The following is a 22,013-nucleotide window of genomic DNA, read 5'->3' on the forward strand; positions in this document are numbered from 1 at the left end:
AACATATTATGCAGCACTTTACAATTCAGACATTATCATCACTGTCTCCATCGGGGCTCACAATCTACATTCCCTATCAGTATGTCTTTGGAGTGTGGGAGGAAACCGGAGTACGGGGAGGAAACCCACGCAAACACGGGAAGAACATACAAACTCCTTGCAGATGTTGTCCTTGGTGGGATTTGAACCCAGGACCCCAGCACTGCAAGGCTGCAGTGCTAACCACTGAGCCACCGTGCTGCCCTGGTATTGCTCCCTCCTTACCTGAGAGTGGGGTACCACACCTCTGGCAGAGATGCAGTACCTCTGTGGCAACTGGACCCTCAGGGGTGCCACATGGGGGTCTCTGCAGGTAGTCTTGTCCAGACTGAACCCAATGTTGCCCTCCCAGACAGGTTCTCTGGGGGTAGGGACAGGTTTTTTGTCTTTAAGGAGGCATGCAAATTGTATTTCAAACTTGTCCTTACTCCTCCGGTAATGAGGAGCAATGGGTTGGTATTGTAATCTTTCTAGTACAGGGCGAAACTCAGTCATGGGCGTTTTCGTTATCGCAGGACTCGGTTTGCCTCCAGTCTAAGAAGGGGTTTTTCGGGGCTCTGGCCCTTATCTATGATGATCCTGACAGACTCAACTTGGCTGAATCGAGGCTACATCACCTTCAGCAGGGGAATCGGTCAGTAGAAACGTACAGTTCGTAATTCCGTAGATGGGCAACAGATTCCAAATTGAATGACTCAGCCCTTAGAAGACAATTTTGTGAGGGGCTTACCGAAAGGTTAAAAGATGCATTGGCAGTATATGAAACCTCTCAGTCCTTGGAGGCTGCCATATCTTTGGCCATACGTCTTGATAGATGCCTTCTGGATAGACGGGTGAGACCACCTTCTCCGGGACCTTCTTGTCGGTGGGATTAGTTCATTGTGAAATAATCCCGTGCTATGTCCTGGACAATCTTCCTACACTGATTGTCTTGGGTATCCCGTGGCTTGTTCAACATAAGCCGTTGGTTGATTGGCAAGCCGGGGAGATTATTGAATGGGGTGATTACTGCCATGATAACTGTTTAGATATTTCCATTGCTACTGTTTCTACGGAAATACTACCTGCTTTTCTGTCTGGTTTTGAGGATTTTTTTTCTGAGATTTGCTTCGCTTATGACTGTCCTATTAATCTGATCCCTGGAGCTAAACTACCAAAGTCCAGACTGTATAATCTCTCTGGCTCTGAGAGACAAGCCATGAAGGATTTCATTGCGGAACGTCTGGAGAAGGGATATATCAGACCCTCATCTTCACCTGTGGCAGCAGGGTTCTTCTTTGTGAAAAAAAAGATGGCAGTCTACGTCCCTGTTTAGATTTCCGGGAATTGAATCAAATTACCATTCATGATCCATACCCTCTTCCTCTGATTCCTGATTTGTTCAGCCAGGTTGTAGGAGCTAAGGTATTCTCCAAGTTGGATTTAAGGGGAGCCTACAATCTGGTTAGAATCAGAGAGAGGGACGAATGGAAAACAACGTTCAATACCCCAGAAGGACATTTTGAGAGTCTGGTTATGCCTTTTGGTTTGACCAATGCACCTGCGGTATTCCAGCATTTCATAAATGATATTTTCCATCATTTGGTGGGGAGGTTTGTGGTGGTCTATCTGGGCGATATTTTGGTTTATTCATCTGATCTTGAGACTCATCGGGGGCATGTTAAGCAGGTGCTCCAGATATTAAGGGATAATAAACTTTATGCCAAACTGGAAAAATGTGTTGTCGCTGCTGAGGAAATGCAGTTTTTGGGGTTCTTGTTGTCATCTTCAGGTTTTCGGATGGATCCGGTGAAGATCTGTGCAGTCCTTGACTGGAAACATCCCAAGAATCTGAAGGCTCTACAACGTTTTCTGGGCTTTACTATTTTTTACAGGAAATTCTTCCAAAATTACTCTGTTATTGTGAAACCCCTTACTGACATGACAAAGAAGGGGTCTGATTTTTCCAAATGGTCGGATGCTTCCCTTCAGGCTTTTTCTTCCTTAAAGAATCATTTTGCCACTGCACCTATGCTCAGTCAACCTGATGTTTCTCAACCCTTTATTGTGGAGGTCGATGCGTTGGATGTTGGGGTTAGGGCTGGTCGTAAATGGCGTCCATGCGCCTTCTTTTCTAAAAGATTGTCTTCGGCTGAGAGAAATATGACGTGGGTAATAGGGAACTTTTGGCGATCAAATTGGCGTTCGAGGAATGGTGACATTGGTTGGAGGGGGCTGTCCATCCTATTACTGTTATTACTGACCATAAGAACCTGTCATATCTCCAGTCAGCTAAATGTCTCAACCCCTGGCAAGCCAGGTGGTCCTTGTTTTTTACTAGGTTCAATTTTGTTGTCACTTTTCGTCCAGGGGTCAAAAATGTCAAAGCTGATGCTTTGTCCCAGAGCTTCCCTGGTGGTGGTGACCATGAGAACCCTGCCCCGATATTACGGAAAATGGTAGTCATTTTGGCACTTTATCCCGAACTGGAGGGTGAGGTGTTGGAGGCTCAGGGGGACGCCCCTGCCTTCTGCCCTTCAGGAAAGTTATTTGTACTATCTGATCTGCACTGCAAAGTAATCAAGGAACATCATAACTCTGTGCTTGCTGGACATCTAGGTGGTAAGGCAACCGCGGACCCCCTCGCTCATCCTTTTTGGTGGCCGGGGCTACATCGGGATGTAATTGAACATGTAGCTACTTGTAGTATTTGCGCGCGTTCTAAGGTTTCACATACCCGTCCGTCAGGTACTCTTCTTCCGCTTCTTAACCCTAGTAGGACATGGACACACTTGTCCATGGATTTTATTACTGACCTACCGGTTTCTGCAGACAAAACGGTGGTGTTGGTGGTAGTTGATAGGTTCAGTAAAATGGTTCATTTCGTTGCACTTCCTGCACTTCCTAATGCCAAGACACTTGCCCTGGTTTTTATAAATGAGATTGTGATGCTTCACGGGGTTCCCTCCGATGTGGTGTCAGATCGGGGAGCCCAGTTTGTTTCCAAGTTCTGAAAGGCATTTTGTTCTTGACTGGGGGTGTAGCTGTCATTTTCCTCTGCCTTCCACCCTCAGTCGAATGGTCAGACTAAGCGTGTCAATCAGAACTTGCAGACCTACCTCAGATGTTTCATCTCTGAAAATCAGGAGGATTGGGCATCCTACTTACCGCTGGCAGAATTTGCTATTAATAATCGGCATCGGCAAGAATCCACTGGTAAGTCACCGTTCTTCGGTGCATACGGTTATCACCCGCAGTTTGGTACCTTTACTGGGGGAGGAGCTTCGGGAGTTCCTGAGGAGGAATGTTTTTGTCATGAAGTAAACGCGACAGAGAGGTTCCTGACAAATGCAGCATTCTGGGCATAGTTCACCGTTCTTCGGTGCATACGGTTATCACCCGCAGTTTGGTACCTTTACTGGGGGAGAAGCTTCGGGAGTTCCTGAAGAGGAATGTTTTTGTCACGGAGTTACCGCGACAGAGAGGTTCCTGAGAACTGAAGCATTCTGGGCATAGTTCACCGTTCTTCGGTGCATACGGTTATCACCCGCAGTTTGCTACCTTTACTGGGGGAGGAGCTTTGGGAGTTCCTGAGGAGGAACGGTTTGCCTCATTGCTCTCCTCGGTATGGCAGGGTGTTCTGAGTAATCTAAAGATCTTGGGAAACAGGTATAAAAAACGTATGGCTGACAGAAAACGCTTGCTAGGTCCGGACCTGAATATGAATGACTTTATGTGGTTGTCTACCAGGCATATAAGAATGAAAGTTCCTTCTTGGAAGCTGGGGCCTAGGTTTATTGGTCCTTATAAAATAACCGCTGTCATTAACCTTGCAGCGTTTCGTCTTGAACTTCCTCAGGCCCTTAAGGTCCAAAATGTGTTCCACATGTCCTTAGTCAAAAAGTATGTGGAACCTCTTGAGCCCTCACCTCTACCTCTGCCCCCAGTATTGGTTGATGGTATCTGGAGTTCCAGATTTCGAGGATTGTAGATTCTCGTCTTCAACGTCGTTCTCTACAATACCTCGTGCACTAGAAAGGCTATGGTCCAGAGAAGAGGATGTGGGTTTCAGCATCAGAGATGAACGCTCCCAGATTGGTTCGCTCATTCCACACCTCTTTTCCTGAGAAACCCGGTCAGGGAAGTTAAAAAAGAGCAGATCATTGTTTCAAATCTGTAGTTTTGAAACAGTCCGGCATTGTGATGAAGGACATGGCTTTTCACCACAGCGGATGCAGTTTTTTCTATGTCATGCTTGCCATTGACTCGTTTTCAGTTCTGTGTGGTCATCAAGTGATAGATTACAGTGGCTTATTGGAGCCATTAAGGCGGCCTGCCGGATTCTTATGCCAAGCTTAAGGCCCCGTCACACTTAGCGACGCTGCAACGATCCCGACAACGATACGACCTGTCAGGGATCGTTGCTGCGTCGCTATGTGGTCACTGGTGAGCTGTCAAACAGGCAGGCTCACCAACGATCAGGGGAGCAGCGACATCGTGGAAAGAATCTTTCCACGATGTCCTGCTCCTTGTTACGAGCATGCTGAAGCAGGATCAGGCTGGTAACCATGGTAACCTAGTAACCCGATGTTTACCATGGTTACCAGCCTGATAGCTGTTCCCACTGGTCACACACAGCGATGTGTGCTGACCAGCGGGAGGGCAACGACCAAAAAATGGTCCAGGACACTTTGCAGCGATCAGCGACCTCACAGCAGGGGCCTGATCGTTGCAAAGTGTCACACATAGCGACATCGCTGGTGAGGTCGCTGTTGCGTCACCAAAACCGTGACACAGCAGCGTTCTCGCTAGCGATCTCGCTATGTGAGACGGGGGCTTTACAGGTCTGTGAAAATTAGACTTGGTCGGGAGCCTTGTAATTAATTGCTTTCTTTTGCAAGCACAATGGAGCAATTAGAGCAAAAAAAAAGAAAGACACATTCTTCCCTGAGGCTGGGATGATTGGATAGAGAAGGTGATGTTTTTGTTGGTTGGTAACAGAGCTCTATGTTGGAGTACTTCTCCTCTTGATGGTTACTGTGGAGTTGAAGACAGACTAGCTCATCTGGAGCATTTGTTGTGAGAAAAGCATCTAACCCTCTTTCACATGCTGATACAGCGTCTGCCATCACTACCTCTTGTGGTCGGCATGCCACAGTCTGACTGTAATGAACCCTTTCCTATTCAGCTGCCGGAATCGCCTTTCTTCCACCCATAGTGAGTGCCCCCTGGTCCTATGTAACCGCTTTGGAAGGAATAAGTCGTGTTCCCGTCCTTTGTACTGACCACACATATATTTATACATATAAATGAGATTGACTCTGAGATGTATTTTTTCTAAGCTAAACAAGACCAACTTTTCCGACTTATCATCATATGAGAAGCATTACATCCCTTGTAATAATCTAGTTGCCGCCTTTGAACTGACTGTAACTACTGAATTTCCTTTTTAAAATGTGGAGCCCAAAACTGGATCCCATATTCCAGATGTGGCCTCACAAGTGATTTATAGAGGGGTAACAATATGCTGGGAGAGCAGGATTTTATCTCTCTTTTTATACATCCTAAAATATTGTTTGCTTTTGCGGCTGCTGCTTGACATTAAGTACTGCTGCTCAGCTTACTTGTAACCAGAATCCCCTGTCTTTCTCTTGTTCTGTAGTCCTGAGTATACTCTCATTTAATGTATATGCAGCAATAGGATTACTCCGTCCTAGATGCATTTTTCTACATATATTAACATTATATATCATGTGCCAAGTGTTTGCCCATTCAGTTATCTTATCTAGATTGTTTTGTATTATTGTACTGTCAAGGTCAGTTTTTATTAACCTACATAAAGTGGTGTCAACAGGAAAGTCTGAGGCAATTTACCCTCAGTCCCATCCACAAGGTCATTAATAAAGAGATTAAGAAAAATTGGGACCAACACAGATCCCTGTGCTCCCCACTGCTCCCAGTACAGATCCTTGTGGTCCCCACTGATCTCGGTACAGATCCTTGTGGTCCCTGCTGCTCCCGGTACAGATCCTTGTGGTCCTCACTGCTCCCAGTACAGATCCTTGTGTTCCTCACTGCTCCCGGTACAGATCCTTGTGGTCCCCACTTCTCCCGGTACAGATCCTTGTGGTCCCCACTGCTCCCAGTACAGATCCTTGTGGTCCTCACTGCTCCCGGTACAGATCCTTGTGGTCCCCACTGCTCCCGGTACAGAGCCTTCTGTTTTCCATTGATCCCAGTACAGATTGTTGTGGTCCCCATTGCTCCTGGTACAGATCCTTGTGGTCCCCTCTGCTCCCAGTACAGATCCTTGTGGTCCCCACTTCTCCCGCTACAGATCCTTGTGGTCCCCACTGCTCCCGGTACAGATCCTTGTGGTCCTCACTGCTCCCGGTACAGATCCTTGTGGTCCCCACTGCTCCCGGTACAGATCCTTGTGGTCCCCACTGCTCCCGGTACAGATCCTTGTGGTCCCCACTGCTCCCGGTACAGATCCTTCTGGTCTCCACTGCTCCCGATGCAGATCCTTGTGGTCACCACTGCTCCCGGTACAGATCCTTGTGGTCCCCACTGCTCCCGGTACAGATCCTTGCGGTCCTCACTGCTCCCGGTACAGATCCTTGCGGTCCCCACTGCTCCCGATACAGATCCTTGTGGTCCCCACTGCTCCCGGTACAGATCCTTATGGTCCCCACTGCTCCCGGTACAGATCCTTGTGGTCCCCACTGCTCCCAGTACAGATCCTTGTGGTCCCCACTGCTCCTGGTACAGATCCTTGTGGTCCACACAGTTCCCGGTACAGATACTTGTGGTCCCCACTGCTACCGGTACAGATCCTTGTGGTCCCCACAGTTCCCGGTACAGATCCTTGTGGTCCCCACTGCTCCTGGTACAGATCCTTGTGGTCCCCACGGCTCCCTCTACAGAGCCTTCTGCTCTCCATTGATCCCAGTACAGATCCTTGTGGTCCCCACTGCTCCCGGTACAGATCTTTGTGGTCCCCACTGCTCCCGGTACAGATCCTTGTGGTCCCCACAGTTCCCGGTACAGATCCTTCTGGTCCCCACTGCTACCGGTACAGATTCTTGTGGTCCCCACAGTTCCCGGTACAGATCCTTGTGGTCCCCACTGCTCCCGTTTCAGATCCTTGTGGTCCCCACTGCTACCGGTACAGATCCTTGTGGTCCCCACTGTTCCCGGTACAGATCCTTGTGATCCCCACTGCTCACGGTACAGATCCTTGGGGTCCCCACTGCTCCCTCTACAGAGCCTTCTACTCTCCATTGATCCCAGTACAGATCCTTGTGGTCCCCACTACTGACTTTATATTTTTTTAGAACTTACTTTTAGAGAATGTAGCATGTACAACGACTCTGTTTTCTCTCCCTTAACCAGTTTTTTACCCATATGTCCCCTAGCCACTGGTTCTGAAGCTTCATATTAAGGCGGTTCTGTGGTACAGCTTGTTGGTTAGACACAACCAATCTTTTGTGAATCCATTGTGGCTGTCAGTGCATATCTCTCCAGAATATATAACCACTCACCGTAGACTCGCAGCCGCCCCGTGCTTCTCTCTATGGGTCTCTCCAGGGAGGGGTGCTCCACCAGACATATATATTCTGCCCCCTGATGTGTCCGCAGGTCGGGGGTGATGGTCAGACTGGCTGTACGGCTGTAGGTGTTATCGGCCGCTCTCCTGGATGTTATTCCCTGGTTATCATCATTCTCTTCATGTAACTTATCTCCATTACGTCTCATCCATTTCACAGTGATGGCATCCGGGAAATATCCCAAGATATTACACTGCAGGACGGCCGGGGAGCCGTGAAGAAGACGGGGGATCAGAATGTCTTCTACAACTGGAGTCCAGATATAATCTACAGAACAAGACAGGGCAAATAAATGTAAAAAAATCATTGTTTTTCTCGGATGAATTTTTTTTTTTACTCATGTACAGTATGTTCGGTTTCATTTACACCTTTGTTTGAGCCTCTATCAGCAGTTTTGACATGTGCACCAAAAAAAAAAGCACAGCATCTTACACTATTTTTTGTTTCTTCATTAAAATGACAAGAAACGTAATAGAAACCCAACGGGCCTAGCTATAGCCAATGTGGTATGTAAAGCGACTTTTGTGTCTGAAATATGATGGATCCATTTCTTTGATGAACTCAGTTTTAATGTTCTAGAAAATAGAAAAATGAAATATGTAGTGTGAACTTAGCCTAAGATATCAGGATGTACAATATAGACCTTTGCTATGACTGCAGATGTAAACACGCATGGACAAAATTGTTGGTACCTTCTGTGAAAGTAAGAAAACCCCACAATGGTCACTGAAATAACTTGAAACTGAGAAAAATAAATTTCTAATTATATTTGCTGAATATCAACTAATGAGAATCAGACTTTGATTTTTTGCTTTTAAATTTTGGTTCCATTTGGAAAAAAAACGAAAACTACTGAAAATGGCGTGCACAAAAATGATGGTTTGTATACTTAATATCTTGTTGCACAACCTTTTAAGGCACTCATTGCAAACAAACAATTTCTGCAAATCTCAATGAGATTTCTCCCCTCCACAATGGTCCAGACAAAAATGATGGTCCCTTAGAAAAGGCTGAAAATAATTTGACCATGTGTGTATGTCCTTACCAATGCTATCAATATCCATAGAGGTTCCCAGGCTATTAATTTCAGCCCGCAGCTATCTGCATAGCCTTTACTGGTTTTTAAAATGGGGGGACCCCCCCAAAAATATGACATGGGGTCCTCCTATATTCAATAACCAGCAAAGGCTAAACAGACAGCTGTGGGCTGATATTAATAGACTGGTTATTGGCCCCCTCCCAGACTAAACACACCAATCCTCAACCACCCCAGAAATGGCACATGCATTAGATGCTCCAATTCTGGTGCTTAGCCTCGGCTCTTTCCACTTGCACTGGTGCGGTGGCCAGTGGGGCAATAGTTTTGAGATTGATGTCAGCTTTTTATGTCCAGGGGATAGTAAAGAGAGGCATCTATCAGACACCCCAATTACTAACCCTGTAGTGAAAAGTAAGAGACTCACACAGAAAAAAGTCCTTTAATTGAAATAAACATTCCCAGACTCTCTTTTACCCATTTATTAATGTAAAAATAAAAAATCTAATTTATACTCACCTGTCCGCCGATAATCCATAATGCTGATGTCCCACAATGATCACCAACTCAGCTACATCAAGTTGCATTGCTGAGCGGTGACAAATGTTACCGCTCAGCCTGTCAACAAGCTCACACTGAGCTGGCCGTGAAAACATGCCTGCGTGTAACCGGCGGTGATGTAATGAAGGTTACTGCCGGTCACACACAGTCGCGTTCTCATTCTCAGCTCAGTGTCATCTGGTTGCTGGGCTGAGCGGTCGCATTACTGATGTCACCATTCAGCAATGAAACCAGATGCAGCAGACTTAAGGATCATTGTGGGACATCAGCATTATGCATTATTGTCAGATAGGTGACTGTATAACTTTCATTTTTTAGTTTTATTTTTACATTAATAAATGGGTAAAAGAGGATCAGGGAGTGTTTTATTCAATTAAAGGATTTTTTTTGTGTATTTTGTTCAATTATTTACTTTACTTTTTACTTACTGGGTTAATAATGGGGGTGTCTGATAGACATTACTAACCTCTGGGATTGAGGTCAGTTAACATTACAAAGCTGACATCAACCTCAAAATATTACCCCGCTTGCCAATGCACCAGGGCAAGTGGGAAGAGCCGGCCAAAGCGTCAGAATTTGCGCATCTATAAGGATGCGTCATTTCTGGGATGGCTGAGCACTGATGTTATTAGTGTGGGAGGGGGCCAATATCCATGGCCCGTTCCCAGTTTATTAACATCATCACCCATATGTCTGCTTTAGCTTGGGCTGGTTATCAAAAATGGAGGGGGGGGGACCTCAACGTTTTTTTAAATTTTTTACTTAAATAATTTTAAAAAAAGGCGTGGTGTCCCCCCTATTTTTAATAACCAGCAAAGGACAGCTACACAGACTATGGATATTGGCCCCCTCCCACACTAATAACAGCAGCATAAAAGCATAAGTACTTTGATTAAGATGTGATGTTTCATCTATTAATCACATGTTAAACAAAGTATTTAGGCATCTTAATGACTTTATATTCAGGATTGTATTAATTGTACTATTTATCATTATTTGTACCTATATCTTGTTTTCCTCGTAGTATTGAAATACACTTACATTTACCCTTATTCCCATGTTTTTTAACCTTAGCTTCTTTGCACTTTGAAAACTGGTTCACCTGGTTATTAACAGGTTACCCTCCTTTGTGGTTTCACCTTGTTAATACCCCAGGTCCAATCATTAGCGCAACAGTACCTTATTTATTTATTTTAAGTATTAAAAGACTCTTGGCGTGGAAACAGCATGGGGAAGACCCTTGGAAGCATCTCTGAATCCCAGGTCGCTGCTGGGAACAATGCTGTCAGACTATTATGCCACTTTTACGTACTGACAATAAAACATACAAAACCAAAGATAAAATGGATTTTATTGGAAAAAATGTTAAGAAACATTCTTTCCAGGATAATGACTTGTATATAAGGCAAAATAAATAAGAGAAAAAAATACTCCTCCAGTGCCTCCACACCTTAGGCTATGTTCTCACACAAAAAAAAAGTTAAGCAGGAAATGTAATTTTAACATTTTACTACCTTATCTGTCCATGCGGTGTGTGAGACATAATCAGACACATCCTTCTTTTAATTTATGAAGGAAGGACTCTAATAGTCACACAGTTTTATTTTCAAGGCCATCAGGCGTTCATCACTATTTGTAGAGGGCTATCAGGCAGCCCTTAGTATTGTTGGAGGACCAGCAGTTGGCCCTCACTATTGTTAGAGGGCCAGCAGGTGGCCCTCACTATTGTCAGAGAGCCACCAGTAGAGATGAGCGGTGTTCGACTAGAACTGTTCGCCAATCTCAAATTCGAGCTGTTTTGGGCGGTGTTCGAGTTGTTCCACGAACCCGAACGATTTGCAAAAAATTCGGCTGTTCGAGGTTATGTTCGATAACTGTTCGTGCACCAAAAGCGTGTCCTGCATGTCTGGCTCTATTTAGAGCACCAATCATGCAGGGATTGTCTGCCACTCACTGTAATGCCACAGCCATGGTGGTTGTGGCATTACAGTGGTTGCCCAAATCGATGGGAACAGTGCCAACAGTGAAACATGAAAAGCCGGCAATTCAGCAGCGGCATACACCTGTACCCGACAATTTAGAACCGAAAGAATAGAGCTTCACACATAGATTAGATAGATATAAACATGTCAGCCACATATATACGAAGTACAGTGAAAGTGTTGCTTACTGTACTTGTCATTTAGCGTAAAGGATTTATCAAAAAAAATAATAGTGTTTTCATGCACCGTCTCTTTAAAAAAGCCGGCCGGCAATTCAGCAGCGGTACCCGACAATTTATAACAGACAGAATAGAGCTTCACACATAGATTAGATAGATAGAAACATGTCAGTCACATATATATGAAGTACAGTGATAGTGTTGGTTACTGTACTTGTCATTTAGTATTAAAATAAAGGATTTATTATTAAAAAAATTGGCGTGGGGTTCCCCTTAATTTTAGGCTCTAGCGGAGGTTAAGCAGACGGCTGGGGCAGATGTTTGAAGCCTGGGAAGGGGGTAATACCCACGGAGCTTCCCAGGCTACTAATATCAGCCCCCAGCTGAATACATAGCCTTTACTAGCTATTAAAATGGGGGACACCCCAAAAAAAATGACGTGGGGTCCCCCCTAATTTAATAGCTAGCAAAGGCTAGGCAGACAGCTGGGGGCTGATATTAATAGCCCAGGAAGGGAGCCATGAATATTGGCCCCCTCCCAGGCTAGAAACACCAGCCGTCAGCCGCCCCAGAAATGGCGCATTCATAGGATGCGCCAATTCTGGCACTTAGCCTCGCTCTTCCACGCTGCCCTGGTGCGGTGGCAGGGGGTAATAGGGTTGGGGTTGATGTCAGCTTATAATGCCAGCTGACATCAAGCCCAGGTTAGTAATGGAGAGGCGTCTATAAGACACCCCCATTACTAACCCCATAGTCAAAGTTAAAAAAAACACAAACACCCAGAATAAAGTCCTTTAATTGAAATAAAGACACAATCTTTTATTGTTCTAAATTAAACCATACTTACCATCACGCCCATTCCAGCTGAAGCCAACGATCTCCTGCAATAAAAGTAAAATAATAAAGCAACCTCATCCTTACCTTTCCATGGTTCCCACGACAGCTTCAGCTCTGCTACATCGAGATGACAGGCTGGACCGCAGCAGAACGCTGCCATCCAGCCTGTCATCCCGCAGACACTGAGAAGCGCAGGCTTGCTTGCACTGCTCAGCGTCTCTCTGTGACGACATCCAGATGAGCCGAGTTCATGTCCAATGAACTCGGCTCACCTCATGCACGTCACTGACAGCGTGGGAAAATTCTCACGCTGAAGCGGTGAGTGCAGGAGAATTCTCCCACGCTGTCAGTGACGTGCATAAGGTGAGCTCATGTCCAATGAACTCAGCTCACCTCCTGCACTTCACTGACAGCGTGGGAGAATTCTCCTGCACTCAGCGCTTCAGTGTGAGAATTCTCCCACGCTGAAGCGCTGAGTGCAGGAGAATTTTCCCACGCTGTCAGTGACGTGCATGAGGTGAGCCGAGTTCATTGGACATTAACTGGGCTCATCTGGATGCTGTCACAGCCTGACACTGAGGAGCGCAAGCATGCCTGGATGGTAGCGTTCTGCTGCGGTCCAGCCGGTCATCTCGATGTAGCAGAGCTGAAGCTGTCATGGGAACCATGGAAAGGTAAGGATGATGTTGCTTTATTATTTTTCTTTTATTTCAGGAGATCGTTGGCTTCAGCTGGAATGGGCGTGATGGTAAGTATTGTTTAATTTAGAACAATAAAGAATTGTGTGTTTATTTCAATTAAAGGACTTTTTTCTGGGTGTTGTGTTTTTTTTAAATACTTTACTAGAAATTCATGGTGGTCATGTCTAATATTGGCGTGACCCCATGAATTTCGGGCTTAGGGCCAGCTGATAATGCCAAGCTGGCCCTAACCCCTTTATTACCCAGTGAGCCACCGCATCAGGGCCCTGGATGAGTTGGGTACAGCGCCAGAAGATGGCGCTTCTATGAACGCGCCATTTTCCGGGGTGGCTGCGGACTGCAATTTGCAGCGGGGGTGGCCCAGAAAGCTTGGGCCTCCCTGCGCTGCGGATTCCAGCCCCCAGCTGCCTAGTTGTACCTGGCTGGACACAAAAACAGGGCGAAGCCCCACGTCAATTTTCTTTAAATTATTTCATGAAATAATTAAGAAAAAAAGGGCTTCCCTATATTGTTGTGTCCGGCCAGGTACAAATAGGCAGCTGGTGGTTGGGGGCAGCCCGTTCCTGCCTGCTGTACCTGGCTGGACACAAATATAGTGCGAAGCCCCACGTCAATTTTTTTTTAATTATTTCATGAATTTCCTGAAATAATTTAAAAAAATTGAAGTGGGGCTTCGCACTATATTTGTGTCCAGCCAGGTACAGCAGGCAGGAACGGGCTGCCCCCATCCACCAGCTGCCTATTTGTACCTGGCCGGACACAACAATATAGGGAAGCCCTTTTTTTCTTAATTATTTCATGAATTTCATGAAATAATTAAAAAAAATTGAAGTGGGGCTTCGCACTATATTTGTGTCCAGCCAGGTACAGCAGGCAGGAACGGGCTGCCCCCAACCACCAGCTGCCTATTTGTACCTGGCCGGACACAACAATATAGGGAAGGCCTTTTTTTCTTAATTATTTCATGAAATTCATGAAATAATTAAAAAAAAAGTACGTGGGGCTTCGCCCTATTTTTGTGTCCAGCCAGGTACAACTAGGCAGCTGGGGGCTGGAATCTGCAGCGCAGGGAGGCCCAAGCTTTCTGGGCCCCCCCCCGCTACAAATTGCAGTCCGCAGCCACCCCGGAAAATGGCGCGTTCATAGAAGCGCCATCTTCTGGCGCTGTACCCAACTCATCCAGGGCCCTGGTGCGGTGGCTCACTGGGTAATAAAGGGGTTAGGGCCAGCTTGGTATTATCAGCTGGCCCCAAGCCCAAAATTCATGGGGTCACGCCAATATTAGACATGACCGCCATGAATTTCTAGTAAAGTATTTAAAAAAAACACAACACCCAGAATAAAGTCCTTTAATTGAAATAAAGACACAATTCTTTATTGTTCTAAATTAAACCATACTTACCATCACACCCATTCCAGCTGAAGCCAACGATCTCCTGCAATAAAAGAAAAATAATAAACCAACCTCATCCTTACCTTTCCATGGTTCCCACGACAGCTTCAGCTCTGCTACATCGAGATGACTGGCTGGACCGCAGCAGAACGCTGCCATCCAGTCTGTCATCCCGCAGACACTGAGAAGCGCAGGCATGCTTGCGCTCCTCACTGTCTCGCTGTGACGGCATCCAGATGAGCCGAGGTCATGTCCAATGAACTCGGCTCACCTCATGCACGTCACTGACAGCGTGGGAAAATTCTCACGCTGAAGTGCTGAGTGCAGGAGAATTCTCCCACGCTGTCAGTGATGTGCATGAGGTGAGCTCATGTCCAATGAACTCAGCTCACCTCCTGCACGTCACTGACAGCGTGGGAAAATTCTCCTGCAATCAGCGCTTCAGCGTGAGAATTTTCCCACGCTGTCAGTGACGTGCATGAGGTGAGCCGAGTTCATTGGACATGAACTCGGCTCATCTGGATGTCGTCACAGAGAGACGCTGAGCAGCGCAAGCATGCCTGCGCTTCTCAGTGTCTGCGGGATGAGAGGCTGGATGGCAGCATTCTGCTGCGGTCCAGCCTGTCATCTCGATGTAGCAGAGCTGAAGCTGTCGTGGGAACCATGGAAAGGTAAGGATGAGGTTGCTTTATTTTTTTTCTTTTATTGCAGGAGATCGTTGGCTTCAGCTGGAATGGGCGTGATGGTAGGTATGGTTTAATTTAGAACAATAAAGGATTGTGTCTTTATTTCAATTAAAGGACTTTATTCTGGGTGTTTGTGTTTTTTTTAACTTTGACTATGGGGTTAGTAATGGGGGTGTCTTATAGACGCCTCTCCATTACTAACCTGGGCTTGATGTCAGCTGGCATTATAAGCTGACATCAACCCCAACCCTATTACCCCCTGCCACCGCACCAGGGCAGCGTGGAAGAGCGAGGCTAAGTGCCAGAATTGGCGCATCCTATGAATGCGCCATTTCTGGGGCGGCTGACGGCTGGTGTTTCTAGCCTGGGAGGGGGCCAATATTCATGGCTCCCTTCCTGGGCTATTAATATCAGCCCCCAGCTGTCTGCCTAGCCTTTGCTAGCTATTAAATTAGGGGGGACCCCACATCATTTTTTTTGGGGGGTCCCCCATTTTAATAGCTAGTAAAGGCTATGTATTCAGCTGGGGGCTGATATTAGTAGCCTGGGAAGCTCCGTGGGTATTACCCCCTTCCCAGGCTTCAAACATCTGCCCCAGCCGTCTGCTTAACCTCCGCTAGAGCCTAAAATTAAGGGGAACCCCACGCCAATTTTTTTAATAATAAATCCTTTATTTTAATACTAAATGACAAGTACAGTAACCAACACTATCACTGTACTTCATATATATGTGACTGACATGTTTCTATCTATCTAATCTATGTGTGATGCTCTATCTTTCTGTTCTAAATTGTCGGGTACCGCTGCTGAATTGCCGGCCGGCTTTTTTAAAGAGACAGTGCATGAAAACACTATTATTTTTTTAAATAAATCCTTTACACTAAATGACAAGTACAGTAAGCAACACTGTCACTGTACTTATTATATATGTGACTGACATGTTTCTATCTATCTAATCTATGTGTGAAGCTCTATTCTTTCTGTTCTAAATTGTCGGGTACAGATGCTGAATTGCCGGCCGGCTTTTTTAAAGAGACGGTGCATGAAAACACTAATATTTTTTTTAATAAATCCTTTACACTAAATGACAAATGCAGTAACCAACACTGTCACTGTGCTTCTTATATGTGTGACTGACATGTTTCTATCTATCTAATCTATGTGTGATGCTCTATTCCTTCTTGTCTAAATTGTCGGGTACCGGTGTATGCCGCTGCTGAATTTGCCGGCCGGCTTTTTTAAACAGAGTGTCTTCTGAGCAGTTTGTCAGCTTTTGGACACCTTTGCAGGTGTTTTCTATGTGTTTCTATGTGTTTTTGTTTGCCTGCCATTGGTTTTAACGGTGTTCGATGGTGTTCTAAGGTGTTCGACGAACAGTTCGACGAACAGTTCCTCGAACATCCCGGTGTTCGACGAACCGAACCGAACCCGAACACTACGGGGGTGGCTCAACACTAGCCACCAGGTGGCCCTCACTTTAATTTTAGAGGGCCAGCAGCTGACATTCATTCAACATTTTACAGTGCCAGCAGCCAGCCCTCACTAAGCATTTTTGGAGGGCATAGCCACATATTGCTACTGCAATATAATTTATCCATGTGAGGTGGGCAAATTTTCTTTTTCGTATTAATACTGTAAAGTTTGAAACTTGGATGGCCAGCCAGCAGCCTTCACAATTTATAGAAGGCCAGCAGGCAGGCAGGCGGCCCCCACTATTTTTAGAGAGCAAGCAAGCGCCATATTGACAGATGAGACCAAGATAGAGCCTTTTGGTAAAGTACATAATTCTACTGTTTACTGTAAATGGAATGAGGGCTACAAATAAAAGAACACAGTACTTACAGTCAAATATAGTGGAGGTTCAAAGATATTTTGGGGTTGTTTTGCTGCCTATGGCACTGGGTGCTTTGACTGTGTGCAAGGCATCATGAAATATGAATATTCCCAAAGTGTCAGAAAGCTGGGTTTGCATCCTAGGTCATGGGTCTTCCAGCAGGACAATGACCCCAAACATACTTAAAGATGCACCCAGAAATGGATGGAAACAAAGCACTGGAGAGTTCAGAAGTGGTAATTCTAGCTCCAGTAGCGTAAAGTCTCCCATCACTACCTCTTACATACAGATGCTACTGAGAAACTGTGAATGCACACATTAAATCAGTTAATTTTGCCTGCTTTGATAAATTTCTCAGTACAGATCACCGTAAAAAACATGAATCTGTTAATGAGTGTATGGATAAAAGCAATCAAGTTATGGACTGTGGAAGAGATGTATGTGACCGGAATGAACACTTATTTCCAGCAGATGATATCTAGCACCTACCCCTACTCTAAGCACAGCTAACAGTGATATTAATAGGAAATAGAATAGATGTTACCTCAATATTTTTTTTGTTAGGTTGGGGAAGCAAGGGCTATAAGGTAATAATCCCTGACTAGATGCCTGTAATACGCTATCCCTACAGTGACAGCTTACCCTACATGAATTGCAGATAAGAGTGGTATTATTAGAGAATAGATTCTATTTGAATTAGCCTTGGAAAAAAACTATTAGCTTAACATAGCAGCATTAAGCTGGGAAATATAGTGGATCATTTCGCATCTACGCAGCCTGATATGGAGGAGACCAGGATCTTCTGTACTTACTGTACAAAGTCTGTCTCAGCTGTCAAATCTTGTATGCAGGGTGAGAACGCCCTGTGTGATGACCACCTGATAGCCCACAACAAGGCACTGGATCATATACTGATAGAACCCACTGTCTCTTTTGGTTTCCAAAAATGTTCCCTCAACTAGAAGGTGGAGCCCCAGAAAAACATTTTTTCCCATTACTAAGGAATGGGTCTCCTAGGCTGGCAAAGCATATACACTAATTGCAAGGGATACCAAAAATTAAGAGGCACTCCAATATCCTTTTGAAGAGACATAGTGGAGGGCCTCAGAAAACATTGTTCCCATTATTAAGGAGTTGGTATTCTAGATTGGTAATGTGCATGCACTAAGTGCATGGGCTGAAAAACATTTATTCCTGGGGGATATACAGTACAGACCAAAAGTTTGGACACACCTTCTCATTTAAAGATTTTTCTGTGTTTTCATGACTATGAAAATTGTACATTCACACTGAAGGCATCAAAACTATGAATTAACACATGTGGAATTATATACTTAACAAAAAAGTGTGAAACAACTGAAAATATGTCTTAATATTCTAGGTTCTTCAAAGTAGCCACCTTTTGCTTTGATGACTGCTTTGCACACTCTTGGCATTCTCTTGATGAGCTTCAAGAGGTAGTCATCGGAAATAGTCTTCCAACAATTTTGAAGGAGTTCCCAGAGATGCTTAGCACTTGTTGGCCCTTTTGCCTTCACTTTGCGGTCCAGCTCACCCCAAACCATCTCGATTGGGATCAGGTCTGGTGACTGTGGAGGCCAGGTCATCTTGGTCAAATAGCCCTTACACAGCCTGGAGGTGTGTTTGGGGTCATTGTCCTGTTGAAAAATAAATGATGGTCCAACTAAACGCAAACCGGATGCAATAGCATGCCGCTGCAAGATGCTGTGGTAGCCATGCTGGTTCAGTATGCCTTCAATTTTAAATAAATCCCCAACAGTGTCACCAGCAAAGCACCCCCACACCATCACACCTCCTCCTCCATGCTTCACGGTAGGAACCAGGCACGTAGAGTCCATCCGTTCACCTTTTCTGCATCGCACAAAGACACGGTGGTTAGAAACAAAGATCTCAAATTTGGACTCATCAGACCAAAGCACAGATTTCCACTGGTCTAATGTCCATTCCTTGTTTTCTTTAGCCCAAACAAGTCTCTTCTGCTTGTTGCCTGTCCTTAGCAGTGGTTTCCTATCAGCTATTTTACCATGAAGGCCTGCTGCACAAAGTCTCCTCTTAACAGTTGTTGAAGAGATGTGTCTGCTGCTAGAACTCTGTGTGGCATTGACCTGGTCTCTAATCTGAGCTGCTGTTAACCTGCAATTTCTGAGGCTGGTGACTCGGATAAACTTATCCTCAGAAGCAGAGGTGACTCTTGGTCTTCCTTTCCTGGGGCGGTCCTCATGTGAGCCAGTTTCTTTGTAGCGCTTGATGGTTTTTGCAACTGCACTTGGGGACACTTTCAAAGTTTTCCTAATTTTTCGGACTGACTGACCTTCATTTCTTAAAGTAATGATGGCCACTCATTTTTCTTTATTTAGCTGCTTTTTTCTTGCCATAATACAAATTCTACCAGTCTATTCAGTAGGACTATCAGCTGTGTATCCACCAGACTTCTGCACAACACAACTGATGGTCCCAACCCCATTTATAAGACAAGAAATCCCACTTATTAAACCAGACAGGGCACACCTGTGAAGTGAAAACCATTTCCGGTGACTACCCTTGAAGCTCATCAAGAGAATGCCAAGAGTGTGCAAAGCAGTCATCAAAGCAAAAGGTGGCTACTTTGAAGAACCTAGAATATAAGACATATTTTCAGTTGTTTCACACTTTTTTTGCTAAGTATATAATTCCACATGTGTTAATTCATAGTTTTGATGCCTTCAGTGTGAATGTACAATTTTCATAGTCATGAAAATATAGAAAAATCTTTAAATGAGAAGGTGTGTCCAAACTTTTGGTCTGTACTGTGTATATATATATATATATATATATATATATATATATATATATCAAAGAATGTTAGGGCTCTCAAAATTCTTAATGCGGCATCATAAACACTCTTAAAAAATTTATAGTGATGGTAGCATGATCACCCTGTTGATCTGGTGGTGGAGGAGCAGAAGGACAGGGACAATATAAAAAGGATGAAATCCTGAAGCGTATACCCATGTTTGGGTAGAAAGGGTTGCTTGGGAATAGACCAGAAAAAAAAAACACTGGATTTGAGTTTATGTTCTGCTGCTGTCATGCGGTGGTGTTGAGAAGTCTGGGCCATTCCAGCTCTTGTTCAATTTGATAAGAGTCAGCCTGTCAGCATTTTGAGTTGATAGGCGGAAGCACCTATCAGTTATAATACCCCTAAAAACCTGCTGTGACAAAACGCTAGCGTCAGGGCAGGCCATTACCTCCAAGGTGTAGAGAGAGAGTTCATGCTGGTACGCTGGTACGGTCAGCAAGGTACTCCTTCAGAATCTTCCAAAACGTTTCCCTCCTTTTAGGCTATGTGCACACGATGCAGAAATGAAGCAGAAAATTTCTGCATCATTTCTGCATCTCCCTGGCAGAAAAAACGCATGCAGATTGTGCATGCGTTTTTCCTGCAGAATACATGCGGATCCACATGAAGATTCACATGCGTTTCCGCATGCAGATTGACAAGCGCTTTCCAGGCGATTTTAGCATCACCTGGAAAGTGCTTGTGACGCACCCCTGGGCCTGTGTCGCGCTGCGTTGCGCACGCGGGAGCTTACCCGGAGCCGGATCTGTTGAGGGTTGTAGTCTCGTGGCGGTGACCCGGTCCGTGCCCAGGGTGTCAAACTAAGCGGCAGTCTATGGCAGTAGATGTTAACTTGGATGTTGACTACGCCACCCGTTGAGTGCGGCTTTGAAGCCGCCGCTGCAGAACAGTCCACTGAGGCCAGGTGTATAAGGATGTGCAGCGTGGTGGTATAACCCCCAACGGGAGGGGTATGGCCTCAGGGCAGCAGGTGTAGATGATGAGGGTTGTGACGGTGCAGTAAGAAGAGTCAGAGTCAGGAGATGCAGTTTCAGGGTTTTTACTCACTGGTGTTCTCTCAGTCACTCTGGCCTTGAGTGACCACCCGAGCCGTGCTGCGTCCACCAGGTGTGGGACTCGGCTAACCCCCAGGCAGTTCCGGAGCGTGGTCCTGAGCTTCCCTCTCACTCTCTTTCTCCTGGCCATCCCCACCAGGGATCCACCTTTGTCCGGTTCCCTTGGGCCTTCTGATGGCAAAACCTTCTCTGGCTTTCCTGACCCTACTCTCGGTGTACCTTCCTGGTGGATGTGGTGAGGGTCGTGGCAAAACTTGCCCACGACCTCCGGTTCCTGGTTAAGGGTTACTTTTGCCTCCGCCAGCTTGGGATCCGGTGCCCTCTTCTGCCAACCCTTCACCCTTTTTGGTCTGCTTCTGGGATCTTAGGGTTCCCTCTTTTCTGCGTCTCTGGGCCTTCCTTCTTCCTCTCCTCTCTCCACTGCAGGCTTGGCTCTGGAGCTGGGCCCAGCCGGAGCCACAGCTCCCTGTCAGCCCTCTCTGGCTGAACTCTCCCTCAGCTTTCTCTCTGTCCTAAGATGGTGCCCACCATATATACTCCCTCTATGTGTGAGCCCAGGTGACTAGCACCCAATGAGCTCCTAGCTTTACCCAGAGTACTCCCCCTATCTGCCCCTACACTACTGGGATGTTCCACCCCCCTCCCACTCCAGCCAGGGACAGACGCTGTCGTACCTGCACATTTACTTGGTGGGAGTACCGTAGTTCTGTTCCCCGGAAATGGGATGTATGTAGTGCATGCAGCCTACTGAGCTCAGTCCCACACTCCATCCTTACCCGGGAGTGGAATACCACACCTCTGGGTCGAGGTGCAATACCCCTGTAGCAGCCGAGTCCTCAGGGTGCTACACTTGACAACTAGGTCACACTATATAAATCCATGCAAACAGCATGGATTTATATAGTGTGACCCGAGAGAGTGTATATACTTACCTCCGATGGCCCGCGCTGTCCTGCTCACTCCGTTCTCCCGGCAACTTTGAATTGAAAGACCTGCCGACGTCAGTGTCACGTGACCCGTCACATGACTCTGACGTCACCGCAGGTCCTACAACTCACTGCAAGTGCCGGGAAGCAAGCAGGAGCGGTGCGCGGGCCGACAGATGGTAAGTATATATATATTTTTTATTTTATTCTTGTTTTTACAGCTTTTTTAATGGTACCTGGGTGTGGATGAGACTCTCCTCTCCTCCACACCCGGGTACCATCCGCACATTAGAACGCACCAATTAGGCAAGTACAGATGCAGTCTTGCGGAATTG

General features: G+C 45.8%; 1 protein-coding gene across 4 annotated transcripts in view; it reads right to left on the bottom strand.

The window, feature by feature from the left end:
* LOC141162497 (uncharacterized) overlaps positions 1–22,013 on the bottom strand; it is a 163,025-nt gene that overhangs the window by 47,903 nt on the left and 93,109 nt on the right. For all 4 annotated transcript variants that reach the window (XM_073648668.1, XM_073648667.1, XM_073648669.1 and 1 more), the window contains one exon: positions 7,563–7,895. In XM_073648668.1, the coding sequence (XP_073504769.1) occupies positions 7,563–7,895 (333 nt within the window). The remainder of the gene's footprint in view (positions 1–7,562; positions 7,896–22,013) is intronic.

This window comes from Phyllobates terribilis, unplaced genomic scaffold, assembly GCF_046119375.1.
Source record: "Phyllobates terribilis strain yellow unplaced genomic scaffold, ASM4611937v1 Scaffold_9__5_contigs__length_417890890, whole genome shotgun sequence".
Taxonomy (NCBI): domain Eukaryota; kingdom Metazoa; phylum Chordata; class Amphibia; order Anura; family Dendrobatidae; genus Phyllobates; species Phyllobates terribilis.